Below are 16,567 nucleotides of genomic sequence, written 5' to 3'. Positions count from 1 at the left end.
CAGCTGGAGATGTAGCTTTGTGAGGAGGCCTTAGGTTCAGTTCCCAGTACCACAAAAGAAGGAAAAGAAGCTCAATTTTAGTTTTCCACACACCAATATGGGATACTAAATCCCCTTGTGCCTGAGTCTTACATGTGCATTCTCTGCCTTACCCATAGATCCTGTAGTGTTGCTCACTGCCTTAATTGGAATGACAGTGAATTTGTAGATAAATTGGAAGGAGTTGATATCTTTACAGAATTTCCCTTTGTGTGTTATAGTTGTAGTTGTCACTTATTTAGATTACCCTTGTCTTTTGCTAGGCCTTGAATGTGTCTTTTATTTATTTGGTTGCTTTCTGTACCTGGGAATGAACCTAGGGCCTTCACCCTGAACTATATTCCTCCCCCATCCCCCTTTTTGAGACAGGGTTTCCCTAAATCTGTCAGTTATCCAGGTTGTTTTCAAACTTCTGATCATCCTTTCTCAGCCTCCTAGAGTGCTGAGATTTCAAGCGTGTTCAACCAGGCCCAGCTGCATGTGTCTTATTTAGCTTATTTCTTTAGAGATAGATTCTCCCATTAGGTCTTCCACTGGCTGTTTTTGGGATAGGAGACAAACACTGCAGTAAGTTCTGCATGCTCTTTTTCATCCTGCTGTCTTCTAAGAAGCGCTCTTAGTTCTAATAGTTTTTTTTTTTTTTTAATCTGTTGAATTTTACAGGCTTAGTGAGTTTTCCTCACCAAGATTTCTTGTTTGTCTTTTCCTAGTCTTGTAGAATTGTTTAGGCCTGCATAGAGAACAGTGAGGGAGAGTTAACACCTCTGTTGTTAAAACCTGTAATGACAAAGTTGGTGTCCCATAGTGGCTTTTGCTAACTACTATTTATAAATTAAGGAAGTTGATTACAGTTTTATATCAGAAATGAATGTTGAAGTATTTTTATTTGTTTTTTGAGACAGTGTCTCAGTAAATTGTTTAAGCCAGTCTTGAACCTGAGATCCTCCTCCCTCAGCCTCCTGAATGTTGGGATTACAGATGTGTGATATCACACTCAGCTATGAATGTTGAATACTCAAAGTATTCTGCTATTGAGCTTTTCTAGAATAAGCTCCAGTTGTGATTCTCATTTGTTTATTTTTTAATGTATTTAGTACAGGGTCTACAGGGTCTCACTACACAGATCGAACTTGTAGTGATCCTTCTGTTTTCAGCCTCCCAAGCCCTGGGATTATAGGCGTGCACTCACCACACCCATCTCAGTGAGCCCTCGAGGCTGGGCCTCCATGGCAGGCAGAGGATTGAACCCCTGGCCTCTGCATCTGCCTAAGCAGGTGCTTTAATTCACTGAGCTATTTGGCCGGCCCTTATGATTCTTCTAAAATACTGTAGTACTCAGTTGTTAAGGTTTTATTTATAAGTTTTATATCCATAAGTCAAGTTATTCTGTAGCAGTATTTTTTTCTTAAAGTGTGTATGTTTCACAGCTGAGTTTTGGTTACTTTATAAGATAAACTTAGAACTTTTCTGCCTTTTTCTATGCTCCAGGAGAGTTTTAATGTATGAATTATCTGTCCCTTGCAAAAATTCAGTTACAACTCTTATCTGTGTGTGGTGGCTTCTAGAATTTTAGTGGCAGAATAGGGCAGAGGATCTTTGGGAAGTGGGATACATGTTTCTGTGTTGATTGGCCTCTTCAGATTTTGTCTTGCTTTTCGGTCAGTTTGTTTTCCCCAGTCATTCCTTGTAACTTTAAAATTTGACATTAAATACTTTTGATACTTTATTATCTTTAAAATCTTTTCTATTTTACTTTAATCTGTCCACATTCCCAGGTTGTATTGTGTGCTTTTTCTTTTTTCCCTCTTATTCAGACTTCTCAGAAAACCTAGACAATTTCATCAGTCATTGTAGAGACTAGTTGATTGATTAGTTCTGTCATTTTTATGTTTTTTCCTTTCAGATTCATCAATATCTACTTTCTTCTTTTTTTAAATTTTTTTATTTTTTTATTTTTTTTTATTTTTCCACTACTGCTTTATTTTATGTTAATTATTAATTATAGTAATTATTTTAGCACATACCATTGTAATTCTTATCTTACTTCTTTGAGTCTTTTTGACTCATTTTCTTACTATTTGCATTGAGGATTATAAGTGACAATCTAGTTTGGATTGATATCAACAATCTTAATAATATCTAAATTTTTCAGGAGAATAATTCTGTTTCCCCTCCCTTCATTTGGCTGTTATTTTCATATCGATTATACCATTACATATTTTCAATTTTTTTATTTTTAAAGAGAATTAAAAAATAAAAAAACTTTTAAAAAGTGCAGGATTTCTCTAAACAAGATGATAGGAATTTAACAATGATTCTTACATTGCGTACTATTGTCTTCAATTAGGTGTGCACATTATCAGTCAGAAATATGCAAAATTGGTCAAAAAAATGATAAAGAATCTGCTTTCTTCTTTATTAATTTATTTCTACTTTTATGAAATTCACTGTCCCCATGTCATTAAAGATAACACTTGTAAGCCAGGTGTGATAGCACATGTCTGCCATCCTAGTACTCACAAGGCTAGGGCAAGAAGATCGTAAGTTCAAAGCCAGACTACATAGACTTTTGTCTCAGAAAACTAAAGAAAAGAAAAAGGTGGTGTTTATAAGTCTTTCTTGCTGTTTTTTTCCTTGGGACAGGGTCTCACTCTGTCATCCAGGCTGGGCTGGCCTCAAACTCACAATCCTGCTGTCTCAGACTCTGGAGTGCTATGAGAACTTTTTAATGGCCATAGAATATGCTTCCTCATAAAATGACACATTCAATCATTTCTCCTAATCTGTGGAAACATTCCTTTAATATTTGGCATTGACATTGTTTCCAGCTTTTTTCAATTAGAAGTTGTGTTGCAAAGAATATCTTCGTGATTGGCTCCTCGGTGGTGTGCCGCGTGATTTTCTAGGATACACTGCTGGGAATAGATCAGAATGCTTGAGAATCTTTTAAGATTCTAGAAACATGTTACCAAATTACCTTTCAGGAAGAAGACCCTGGTTTCCCACCTTTCACCAGTACAATGGTTTTCTCACCAACGCCTCCCCTTCCACATGGAGCACTGTAATTTTCTTTAATCCTTGCAAATTAGCCCTTTAAAATAGCATCCCAGTAAGCCAGCCGTCAGGTGTGGAAGTACATCTGCTTGGGACAAGCCTACACAGCATGTTCGCAGTTTGTCTGGCTTTCTTCCCACTACATAGCACGTTCCCAGGCTGCTTTCCCTGCCTTCCTTCCAATCAGGAAACAACTGCAAACAGAAATATCCCCAGACCACAGCAACTTGCTTCTGGAGTTTTTCTGCTTATCTCCTGAGACTGGGCGAGCCAGAAATCACCTGTGGCTTCAAAACTAGCAGCTACCCAAACGAAGCTCATGAGCGAGGTGAGGATTGGGTCCTCACTGACTTTCCCCTAAAGTCATCAGGCTGAGTTTCAGAGTCCCCAGTTGAAAAACACTGAAGTGAGTCAGTGAGCATGCAGGGTCATAGCTTCGCAGCCAGACACAGTGGGGCTTGCCTGTAGTCACTGTTCCATTACCCTCTTGTACTCGGGGACTGTTTCAGACCTCCGTGGGTACCAGCACAGGGCATGCTTCAGTCTCAAACATAAAAATGTAGTACTACTGTTTATCTTCTCAATAGGTGCCTTAAACCACCCCTAAAATACCTAGTACAATGTAAATGCTATGTAAATAGCTGTTAGATTATAATTTATTTTTATTTGTTTTTGCAGTACTGGGAACCTTGTACTTGTCAGGCAGGCACTTATGCCACAGAGCTATATCCCAAGTCCTACATTGTGATTTTTAAGGGATGATGACAAGAAAAAAATGTCAGTACATTGTCAGGACAGGGACAGGTTTCTTTTTTTCCCCCCCTCTTCCATATTTGGTAGAATCTGCAGTTTCAGAACCCAAGGATAGTGCCCGAGAGCTGTACTTATGTATGGTCTAGAAAACACGCCCATTGTACCCTGGAGAGTTGGCATCTCCACTTGGGCACAGCTTTGGGGAGTGCATTTGTTCCCCACTATTAACACACGTGTGGTTTTAGGCAACTCACTTACTTTTGCTATACTTCAGCTCTGTATCTATAAAATAAAATTATTTAACTAAGGATTTTGAGGTTCTGTCCAGTTTTAAAATCATGTGGAGGCTGGGGAGATAGCTCTGCAGTATATACACCTACCTGGCAAGTGCAAGGTCCTGAGTTCAATCCCCAGTACAAACAAACAAAAACTTTAAAATCATGTGGGTTTTTAAAAATTTAAATCCTGCTTTACATGTACATTTTTGCTATTCACACAGCTTACAGCCATCTCAAGAGTACTTACATGTATATAACTGGTTGTGGGGGGAGGTTGCCCTTCCCTACTCTTTCCCCTCCCCTGTAGGTTTCCCTGTCCTCCTTTTCATACTTGTTGATATTGTTTGACTCAGCTCATGTTGTGGCATACAGTGGTGATGAGAACTGGGGTTGGTAAGATGCTGTACATGACATATCTTTATTCTTATTTCCCCTCCTCACCCTTCAGCCCAGTCCCTTGGATCACTTCTCCATTGCAAGAGATCTGTCCCTTTGTCCCTTTCTGCCCATCTATATAATTATTTTTTTGTTTATACTCAGATGATAGATACCACATGGTGTTTAAGCTTGTGTCTCTGGAAATCACATGGTTTTATGAAACTTAATAGATGTAATTGAAGTCTCTGACATAATAAAAGCTATTTATGAGAAAAAGAATCATTCCATAAGTGGCCAGTTACTAATAAGGTTTTTCTATCTTGGAGAAATAGTATAAAATATCCCTTATTGCTATGCAGTGGGAAATGACTTGTAAATCATTTTTCTGCAGAGTTAATTGAGGCCTTAAATGAGTTTTGCAAGGAGTTGTTATAGTTAATTATTCATTAAGGGAAACAAAAAATATTCAGGGGCTTTCACTAATCCTTTTGAAGCAGAAAATAGAGATTTCTTATTGGATTTATTTCCAAATCTTTTTTAGGTATTGCATTATCAAAAATAATGAGCTATTAGTTAGACCCACGATGACCTTTCTTAGTCCCATTACTGCAGGAAACCGGGCACTGAACATATCATTATTTTGTCTTTTTAAAAATTTTTTTCCTTTTTTTTTCTTTTTATTTGAGCACTAATGCCTTAACCTGAACAGAAATTTTTAAGTTTTTCTTTTGGTAAAATTAATGTTCTTGAATTAAAGTTATAATTGGAATATTAATAAAATTTCTCATCAACTTCAAAATTATGTTAGTGAAAAGCAATTTTAATAAGTCATTGTTTCTTGATATCACTTCTGCATCTGCATAAATTGTACTGCTATTCTGAAGTACATTCCTTTATTAATAGCAATATGAGGCCTTAGACAGTGCCTGGATATACCAAACAAAAAACTTGAAGTTCAACATTTTTTCCTGCTTTATAGAAATGTTTAAGAAAATAAATATCCCTTCTTTGCATGACAGTAAGTAAACAAAAATGAAAAATTTAGGCAGGAAAGTTGTTCATGGGTCTTATAACCAAAAAGAGGGGAGTTCCATACAAGGTGGCATTCTGCTTTCATGTGAAAACGGAGCTAATATGAATGAAACAAAAACAGTAAAGACAAAATAATTCACAAAAATAGAAGCCAGATTGATATTTTTCATCAACTATATGCTTATCTTAAAATATTTGCTCCTGAAGTAAATATTTGGAAACCACAGTGATTAACAGTTAAAGCAATTTCAAAAAAATAAGAAGTCATCAAAAATGGATTGCTTGTCTGAAAGAGCAGTACCTATATTATATAGATTGAACTTCACGGCTCAATATCACAACCATTTCCAAAGTGTAATTCATACTATCCTTTTATAAATTAAGAGAATTTCATTTGTGTTTCATAGCACGATGAACAATAAAGAAAAACCAACAACAAAAAATAAACCCTCCTGCCTAAATGTAGGATATTGTATTGTATAGCAATTTAAAACATTGTAAAGAAGTTAAATAACTTATTTGATAGGCAGATAAGCATTTCAAAAGCAAAATGATATCTAATTATGTGATGCATTATGTAGACCAGAGTGGAATCTAACATCATGCATACATTTGCTAATAAAGTTTCCTGTAGGACCATTATACATAAACATGCGTAAAGTAAGTGCCAATTAATTATGTGGAAACTTTTCTAAAATTGAGAGTTTAAAACACAATGTTTTTCAGGTAGGTACCAAGTTATTCTAAAAATTCTCAGTGGTTGCTCTGATATTTCTTTCATCTGATACTCTACATCAGCAGTACATGTGATTTGCCAGGAAAAAAAATTCCCCCAAACCAAAACACCATTCCGAATTCTGTACACTTAAATATGTAACTCTTATTGGAAGAGTTATCAGCATAGTATTTGCAACTAGCATAAAGCATTTATTTAAGAAGTTTTTATAAATGGTTTGTGATGTTCATTATGTTTAAATCTTTTTTTTTTCCCATAATTTTATTGAGAAACAAATAGCAATGAGACAGTTTCAAACCAAATTGGTAGGACAGTTTCAGTAATTACCACATTGCATACATTCTTCCTAGTGGTTAATTGCTGTACAAGATGCGGACATGATATCCTATTAACAAACACTATTAGAACAAATCCCTCTATTCATTAAGAGAATGTAACTATATATCTATTCTAATCTATCTGTGAATACACAGATACAAAATGGACATTCATCTGTATCCCCTTTTTTTTGTTAAGTTCCATTATTTGAATATTATAGGTGTGTTAACTCAACAAAATATTCTAAAAGAGTCCAGTAGTCCATAATAATATTGGGTCTTCTGCTTGACTGGCAATGTCAGAAACTGTTGACTTGAGTACCCTACAGCTCAACGTAACAGCATGGCTTTACTTCTTCTATTTTGTTTTTATACTTTTCTGCTGGATGGTTAAGACCAACATAAAGCAAGACCTATGCAACAAGAGTTGTAGCATTTGGGTCTGATAAGGTCAGTGAAATCCCCTCAGGATTTATCCTGAGATCCTGTACCTCAGATTGTAGATCCTTTGTCAGTGTCAGCCATGTGGATGAGTCACGGCCATTGTTTGGCTAATGTGCTGTCAGTGAAAGCCTGAGAGAATGTTTTCTCTCCATGTGACTCTCCTTAGGCACACTCTACATCATCGATCATTTTCCTCTTTGGCCCCATAATCTCCTTGATCAGAAAATTTGGGACACTACTGAGTTACGTGACATTACAGTACAAGTTATTTTGTGTTTTTAAAGCAAGATGGCAGTCTGTTTATCAAAAACTGAGCTTGCACAACTCAGTTTCTAAGTTTCCTGTATCTTAAAGCTTCTAGGTTGCTTGGAAGTAAAACTCCTTCAGGGGACCTGGGAGGCACTTGTGAAGTGTCTGTTAGTGACAGCATGCTCTTCTGTCTCCACACAGGGCTGGGGTGTCAGGCATATCACATTTATGGACAATGCCAAGATCTCCTACTCAAACCCTGTGAGGCAGCCACTCTACGAGTTCGAAGACTGTCTGGGGGGTGGCAAGCCCAAGGCCTTGGCAGCAGCCGACCGACTGCAGAGAATCTTCCCCGGAGTGGTATGTTGGCACTCTCAGTGAGCATCATGGCTTCCTGTGTCTACAGATGTTTCAGTATTGGAGAAGGTGGTCTTGGTGAGAGAATTCCTTCCAGGCACTCACCGAGTGGCCACACCTGTTTTCTCCTCTCAGAGATAGGGATTAAAAAATACGATTAGAGGCAGGGGTGCAGCTCAGTGGTGAGTACTTACCTGGTGTGTGTGAGGCCCTGTGTTATGTCCCCACTTCCAAACCACCCAACTCTTCCAAAAAGATTAATTTAAATATTAATGAAGAATACATGAAATAATGTTGTGTGAGTTGCCCAGCATTATACAAGTTTAAGTTGGGGAATTCAGAAGTATGTATACTTTCACATCCTGCCTGGTTCTGAAGGGCTCTATGGTGACCATGATGTAGGATATTACCTTTCTTCCATCAGCAGATAGTTACTTATGGAATTAAATTGGATAATGCAAGACTTTTTTTTTTTTTTTTTTTTTTTTGTGGTACCAGGGATTAAACTCAGGACCCTGCGCTTACTAGGCAAACACTTATTCTACTGAGCTATCTCCCTGGCCCAGATAATGCAAGACTGTATGTAGAACATTGGGTGAAAGTTGAATTTTTTGCTCTAGCTGCTATTTATTTTTGTGCTTTATGATTTGCCTTAGCTACACCAGATAATGAGACAACTTATTTACCTCATTTGACTCCAAATCTTGAGAAGCTTTTGAGGATCTTGAATGTTTAATTGACCTATGGGACAGCAGCCAGACTAGGTCTCTTCAAACCACCTGCTTAGACTTAAAATGCTAGAAAGGCTCTGAGCCCTCACTAGAGGAAGGGCTTCTGAAGTCCTTCCCTTCATTCATCTGTTTTGAAAATGTTTGCTGTGTAGGCAGTGTGGGCAGCGCCTCTCACCCGTATCCCTGAGGAACAGTCGTTACTGGGTTCACTTCATTGGTATTGATCTGGTATCTGCCATGTGCCCAGCTATGGCCTAATGCCAAAAGAAATAAAGTCATATCCCCTCCATCCGGAGGGCTCTGCTGTCACAATAGTGTGCTTCACCCAACCCCAGATCTCCATGCCTGTGGCAGCACACCTGTGCTCTGTGCTTAGGGGTGTGTAGGCTGGTTGTGATTCCGTTGCTTGATGGGCTTTGGCTTCTAGTCTGCTTCCAGTTTGTCTGGGTGTTGTTATCTCAAACTGGAGTCACCCGTTCTTCCTGTTCTTGTGACTCTGATGATAGATTGCAGAAGCCAGAAAAGTGTAGGTGGTATCCATCCTCTTACAGTGCCAGTTCAGGCATGGCACCATGCAGTACTCTCTCTGCCCATCACCAAAGCAAGGTAGAGGCTGAACCCTAGTGAGTGGGGTGGGCAGTAGATGCTGCCTTTCTCATGGGAGTCTTACAAAGCTACTTGGCAGAGGGGTAGACATAATTCTGCTAGAGGCAGGAAGGGCATAGTTGGGAAGAATAACCGAGCCTGTCACTGGGGGATATTATGAACTCTCCTAGGATCCCTCCAGACTTGGCTTGGAACCTGAAGTTTGCTACTTGTAAGTTGCCTAAATCTTTGTTTACCCAGCTCTTGGCCTTAGACTGTGGCCCAATGCAATTCCCTCTGCTTATTTGTTCAACTCTTATGTAATTAAGGCCAACTCTGTGCCAGTGCTCCATTCCCCACACAGGGCTTACAGTCAGGGAGGGGCATGTCCTTGGCAAGTAATTTCTCAAGTGTGTGCAATTCTAATGAGCACATGACCCAAGAGCTCACTTGCTATAAGCTGGTGTCTCTGGTCAGCCTTAGCCAGCTTGATGCAGGAGGTGGAATCAAAAGACTCCTTGAAGGAACTGAAGCCTGCAATGAGTAGGAGCCAGCTGAACTTACTGAGGAGCCAAGATACCTATGCTGGTACTTGTTGGGTATGAAAGAAAACCCTGAAGGGCATGCACCTGTAGCTCCAATCCTCAAATGTCTAGCAGGAGGATTCCAAGTTTGAGACCAGCCTTGGCAGCATAGCAGGACCCTGTTTTGAAAAAAGCCCCAAAACAAATAGAGGAAGTCATAGCCCTATCGAAAAGCAGAAAGGAAGAAAACCATGGTGTCAGAAGCAGGGAGGGTCAAGGAAGACGAAAGGAAGCTTCAGTGGAAGTGAGGACCAGGTTGGGCCAGGCCTTAAAGAGCAAATCCAGCTTTCCTGGAAAGAGCCTCTCGAGTGACTCAGGCTAGAGTTGACTGTGTTGACTGTGTGCTCCCTATGACTGTTAAGTCCTGGATTCTAGCTGTTTCTTATGTTTTATCCCTCACACCTTGTAAATATAATAACTGGGTACAAAGTGCCAGTATAATTCTTCAAATGCAAAAAGAACACTTGTAAACTATTTAACTTGTTGCTTAGCCAGGCTTATGAGATTTTCTCCATACGGTTGATTTGACGTCACTTTCTGCAGTCAGCGGACATGTTTCTCCCCTTGGTCACCCCAGGTAGAGAGAGGGCCAGGCCCAAGAAAACCAGGTTTGGCCTGCCTCAGAGTTCAAATTCCGCTGGACGATGAACGACTTTGGTCTCCAGGCACCTGGGAAAAGTGGAGGTTGGTTCTGTTAATGTAACATTATGTAATTTGAACCATCCCTCGCTTATTTAGTTATTGCAAAATTCTAATCTCAGTGCTTGAAGCCTCTGACATCTAACTTAGGGGGAAAAGGTAATGGGGGTAGATGTTTTTTCATTTTAAATTTTGAAATAGGGCCAGGGATGTAGCTCAGCAGCACAAGCACCTACCTGGCAAGCACAAGATCCTGAATTCAATTCCAAGTACTAAAAAAAAAAAGTTAAAATAATACATTCACAGGAAGGATGTACACCAGGAAGTCATGCCCTGGGTGATAGACTTTGGAGACAGATGATTTCATTCAAGGGCTGACCTGGACAGCCTTTATCACTCTCATAGCTAGACTTTTAGCTTTTGTGATAAAATATTCTTGACCAAACTAAGCAGGTTCTGGCTCCAGACCTTGAGGTGCTCCAAGTGCTCAGTTGCCATGGGCAAGTGTAGCTGCTTGGCTAGGTCTCATGAACTCCTGATTTTTATCTGCATGACTTTCCTTGGAGAATACCTTCTTTTCTACTTCCAGAAATGGTGGCATCTTTGACTCTTTTTGGATGCCTTTAAGTGCTGTGATAAAGTAACCAAAAAGTGTTGCTCAGATGTAAATGCTTTGCTTAATCTTGGAGTTGAATTAATTGGATAAGAAAGCAGCCCATCTTTTATAGTACAATAGTTATTTGAGGGTACTCTTTTTTTTTTTTTTTTTTAAGGTGAAACAATGAAATTTAGGTTTCTAGAGTTGAGAGCATTTTGTTTATTTTGGAGGCTTTAAATGGTGCTGGAGATCATGCCAGGCATATACTCTACCACTGAACACAGCCCCAGACCAACACTTGAGGGTTTAAAGCTCAACTCTTAGATGTCTGTGACCAACCCTGATGAGTAGCTGATGCTAGAGTCGCACTACCATCCTAAATGCCTGTATGTTTGAACACAGGACATGAATGATGCTTCAGACAATGAACAGTAGGTCCTGTGGTCCTGTCAGAGAGAGCCAAAGTGGCCCAGCTGATCACTTGGTGGCACTTTCTTGCCCTTGCCAATCCTGTATAGCCTAAGGAGATACCACTCTTCCTGCTGAGCTGGGGCAGTGAAATTTAGAGCCCTTGTGGTACCTGGGATTTACAGGACAATGGTAGACATGAGGACATAGCAGAGAAGGGGTCCAGAGACCTTCCCAGCTGTAGTGGAACCTCTGGCTAGGGAGGTGCTGTGCATGCTCAGGTGGGGCAGGAGCACTCACCTGGAAGCTGGGTGTGGGGCAGGATGGAGACGAGCACACACAGGGAGGGAGCCTTCCCTGTTAGTTATCCAAAGCACTCTTTAAGTGGCAGCTCAGAAAGGCCACAGACGTGAAGATAAAAACTCAAACTACAACACTTCCTGACCCCATAAAGATGACCCTAAATGAAAAGATTGATAATCTGGGCTTCATCCAAGTTTTAAACTTTTGATTCCAGACACCATTAAGAAAACGAAAAGAGGACCAAACTGAGGAGATACCTGCCACACATTCAGATTAGCAGACAACTTTCACCCAGGATAAATAACTCTTGTAGCACTCAATAATGAAAAAACATGTCCACGTGTGTGTGTATGTGTGTGTGTGTGTGTGTGTGTGTGTGTGTGTGTAGAGACCAAAAGGCTTGGATATGCACCTCATAGTGAAGATCTGTGCACACAACAGTGCTCAGCATCAGCTGGCAACAGGAGAACCAGGCATGGTGGCACAAACCTGTGATCCCAGCACTCAGCAGGCAGCCACAGGAAGATCACTTCAAGTTCAAGGCCAGTCTGAACTACTTAGCAAGTCTTATCTCAAAACAATCATCACTAGGAAAATAGAATTAAAACCACAGAAACATCACTGTGCATGCACTAAACTGACCATGCTAAATGCTGTCAGCCTATGGAGCACTCATCCCTTTTTATCCTTTACTGATATTGCAACAACAGGAAATGAAATATACACATACCTACCTGATGACTCCAAAATGGCACTTTTTGATGTTCACCTTAGAGAAATGCAAACAGATGCACGGAAATACCTACATGAATATTATCTACTGCTGCTTTTTACTAATAGCCACCATCTCAAAATGACTGTGGTCCTCATGAAGAGGAGAATAAGCCTGTCATACCATAGTCATAAGGGTAGGAAGTGGCAGATGCTGCTGATACCAGCAAGGATGCTGAGTACCTATTCAAGTATGTCATTCAGCTGAGGCTGCAGAACAACCAAAACTGGTGTATAGTTTGTAAAACCAGAGCAGTGGTTGTAGGAGTTGACCAGGAAAGGGTACAAGGCTATGGGGATGTTCTGTATCTCAGGTCCCCAAGTACACTGAAGTATATGTGCACCGTTTTTGTGTTTCACTATAGGTAAGTTACACTCACCCTGGTGATACCTTCCAGCCATCTGGGGAGGATTATATAATTCTGACTTGCAGATTTGCAACTTGTTTGGCTTTGAAGAGGCAAAGGAGATGGAGGAGGCAGATAGTGGGAAGGGAAAAGCACTGTCATCTGGCATGGAGGGATTTGCAAATGAACATGTGTGTGCTGCCAGCTGGGAGAGTGGGCACCAAACTTATGCCTCACCTTTGCTCCATAGGTAACTCTCTCCCCCTGTCTCTCCAGAATGCCAGAGGGTTCAACACAAGTATCCCCATGCCTGGACATCCTGTGAACTTCTCCAGCATCACCCTGGAGCAAGCCCGCAGGGACGTGGGGCAGCTGGAGCAGCTAATTGAGAGCCACGACGTTATCTTCCTGCTGATGGACACCAGGGAGAGCCGCTGGCTGCCCACTGTCATTGCTGCCAGCAAGAGAAAGGTAGTTGGGTGCCAGGCTCTAATCGTGATTAATGCCTGCAATCCAGAGGGTACGGGGGATAGACTAGTGTGGCCTGTTGCAGGTGCCAGAGGGCTTCCCCACAGACTTCCTTTTTACCTCACATAGCACCAGTAGTACAGTTCTCATTACTGTGGAGTCTTTCTAACAGTCCTTTGAAGGACTGCTAGATTGTTTTTTGTTTGTTTTGTTTTTTAAGGCAGAATATATTTATTGGGGGAAAGAAATCTCCTATCCAAGAGGGGGACAGAGGGGTACCTGAGCAGGTTGTCCCCGAGGACTGCTGTTTATCAGTGACTGCTTCAAGGGCTGACAGTATTGAATAGTTAACTAAACTATGCCCCACACCTGTGATAAAATAGTGTACAACTATTTGCAGCTATGTGTTTTAGGGAATTTTAATAATGATATGGAAAATAATAAATAATATAGAAAAATACTATTATGTTAAGTATGCTATGGTATTGTATGTTTTCTTAGTTTATGTAAACATGTCCATCTATCTATCATGTATCTACTGAGAGGGGAGAAAAAGAGGGCAAGAAGAAAGGACAAAAGGAGGAAATAGGAGTGAAATGGAGGTGATAGAAGGAAGAAATGTTTCAAACTGACCTTTCTAGGACAGTTTTTCTACATTTTTCAAAAATTTTTATTGGGAGAATAACTTAAAGTATAACTAGGGTAAGTTCTTACTTACCCTAGTTAATGGAAAATTTAAAAACTGTCCTTCAAAATAGAAATTTTTGGATAGCTAAGAGTCTGGCCTCCTGGTGGAAACAGTAGGTCTGGGGACTCATGGCCACAGCTTTGTCATTGACCTCTTTGTCACCCATTGACCTTGAGCCACTTAGAGAGCCAACTTCTGACTCCACATCCTCATCATAAGTAGCAAATGTGTGTATGGATCCATGAAAATAAGTGAGGTTATTGTGTTACTCTCTTGTCAAGTGTTTCACCCTTAGTAAGCACTGCATACTCAGGAATTTTTACCATCAGCTGTTGAAGTCTAGTCATAGTCATGCAAGAAATAAACTCAAAAATGTGAATGTGAAGCAGAATGTGAAATTAGCCATGACTTGAAATGTCTTTCTCTTGTTCCTCAAAATCTGCAGCTGGTCATCAATGCTGCCCTGGGGTTTGATACATTTGTTGTCATGAGACATGGCTTGAAGAAACCAAAGCAGCAGGGAGCTGGGGACGTGTATCCAAGCCACCCTGTGGCATCTGCTGACCTGGGCTCATCGCTTTTTGCTAACATCCCTGGTTATAAACTTGGCTGCTATTTTTGCAATGATGTTGTGGCTCCTGGAGATGTAAGTAGATTTCTCTGTAGTTCCAGAGATTTCCTGGGAACAGAAACCCAGTGTGTTCATTGTTATTTAAATATTGTCTTTTAGCAGAAGAACTCTGCAATATTGGGGGCATGGCATTATCCCATGGGATCCCTGATCCCCATCCCCAACTCTGCAGCTTTTCCTTGTTCACCAACATAAATGCAGCCACAACCCTGGGGGTGGGGAGCCACTCAGTGAGGAAACCACAGTCTAGGCTGGTTCCTGATCTCAACCCCTTTTGCTCTGTGCACACCTTAGTAAAGGGCACCTAGACAGTGCCAGCCAGAGACTAGCATCTGGCCAGACTCAACCGTGCCTCACCTGCTAATCCCCAGAAAATCCCTTGGGCTCCATCTGCAGCATGGGAGTAGAAAGTGACAATGAGGATTGCCAAGTAACTTAGAATTTCAGGGACAGGATGATTTTCTGTGTGTATGTCTCAGGCAATATTTGAGAATACTAATGCTAAACATTTTATTTATTGGTTGTTTGAGATTCACATTCCCTGTGTCTCTTGGCAGCCTAGTAGAAAAGGGACGAATAGCCCCGTCTACTGGCAGTGCAGAGTGGTGTGGTGTGTAGGCATCTGAGCAGCCTGAGCATGCCGCATAACGTGTGCCTCTGCTGTTACCACCACCCCTCCAGCCGGCCTGTGGGAATGGTGTTACCAGCCCAGATCAGAGCTCCCAGGAAGGCCACAAAGAGATGGCTTCTGTACCCTGTCCTCTCTTTTCCCATCTTTTAGAACTTTTGTTTAATAACTTGGACCTTCTTTGGTTGACCAGCCTTTGTGTCTTCCCATGTGAAGAAAAGATGACCTTTTATTATGGGAAGTGGAATGGCTCGAGGAGGTTCACTATGGTACTAGAATATACAGCTGGTCCTGTAACTGCCGGCAAGTATGATTCAGGGTCCACTGCAGTCTAGTCCTGCTGATTTGTAAGGCAAAAGCCTCAATCAATTTCTCAGCAACCCTTGCAAGTGCCTGAAGTAGTAGGAAGGATGAATTTCTGTGACTATTTCAGTGCAGGCTTGTGTGCAGGAGGCCAGGAAGAAGTGAGGATGCTTGAAGTTTGTCCTAGGCTATGCACAGGTATGAGAAGCACAGAACACCAAGACTGCAGTGTGGCAAATTACTGTCTTTATCTCAGGGACCTCAGTGTTGCATGGAGGCAGAATCCTATTCAAATAATTGCTTTCTGTGCCACCACCCCCAGCTTCCAAGACAAGTGAGGTAATTGAGTCAATTATGGGGCACATGCCGCAGGGTCAGTCTGTGAGGCAGGATTGTCCTGGTTGGCTGAAAAACTCCATGCTCTGAAGGTTGAAATTGATTATCCTCATCAGCATATTACTTCATTGAATATTGTGTTTATCTTCATCCTCCTGAGAAGTGATGCTGTTTGAAGCTGGACATTCACAGCAACCAGGCTGGGTCTGGTTGTAGTGATAGCTTGAGCTGAGAGGACAGCATCACTGAGCACAAGCATCCACACTTGTTCCTCTGCAGTCAACCCGGGACCGGACCTTGGACCAGCAGTGCACCGTGAGCCGTCCAGGCCTGGCCATGATCGCAGGAGCCCTGGCAGTGGAGCTGATGGTTTCAGTCCTGCAGCACCCAGAAGGGTGAGTTTGCTTTGCCAACAGTGGCTCATCAGCTTCCTCTCTGCCTTTTTTCAGTCTGATTCTTCTGAGAATGGGATAAATTCTTTCCTTCCTCTAAAAAACAAACCCAAAACAAAACAGTTTCAATCTTCACCTGAGAGAGCTTGGTGTGTGTCCTTTGAGGCTATATACGGACATTCTTCTGGACTTGAATTCTTTGAATTATTTGGCCACCTATCATCTGAAGAATTTACATTTTTTTAGGAGTCAGGACTTTCATGCTTGTATTGCATTCATAAATTTTGATTTTCTAAGCCCTGAACATCTGTAAGGCAATACACAAATCACTTATGTTAGAAATCATATTCAGCTGTATGAACAGAGGTCCACGTTCAATGACTTAGCTGAACAAGGCTTTATATTCCTCATGCAACATGAGGTTCAGAGGTCAGTAGTCCAGTGCGGGCACAAAGGGTCCATTGTGCCACTGGGGACTCCAGTTCCTTCCTATACTCTTATTAGAGTGTTCTTTCTCT

General features: G+C 41.1%; 1 protein-coding gene across 4 annotated transcripts in view; it reads left to right on the top strand.

Annotated features, from left to right (window-relative positions):
• The window catches only part of Atg7 (autophagy related 7), a 293,132-nt gene that overhangs the window by 63,477 nt on the left and 213,088 nt on the right, over positions 1-16,567 (top strand). For all 4 annotated transcript variants that reach the window (XM_023705916.1, XM_023705915.1, XM_023705914.1 and 1 more), the window contains exons 12-15: positions 7,482-7,640; positions 12,880-13,074; positions 14,205-14,405; positions 15,937-16,052. In XM_023705916.1, the coding sequence (XP_023561684.1) occupies positions 7,482-7,640; positions 12,880-13,074; positions 14,205-14,405; positions 15,937-16,052 (671 nt within the window). The remainder of the gene's footprint in view (positions 1-7,481; positions 7,641-12,879; positions 13,075-14,204; positions 14,406-15,936; positions 16,053-16,567) is intronic.

This window comes from Octodon degus, unplaced genomic scaffold (genome assembly GCF_000260255.1).
Source record: "Octodon degus isolate 3935 unplaced genomic scaffold, OctDeg1.0 scaffold00233, whole genome shotgun sequence".
Lineage (NCBI taxonomy): Eukaryota > Metazoa > Chordata > Mammalia > Rodentia > Octodontidae > Octodon > Octodon degus.
Note: the sequence above shows the minus strand (reverse complement) of the source record. Positions and strands in the feature narration are given on the sequence as shown.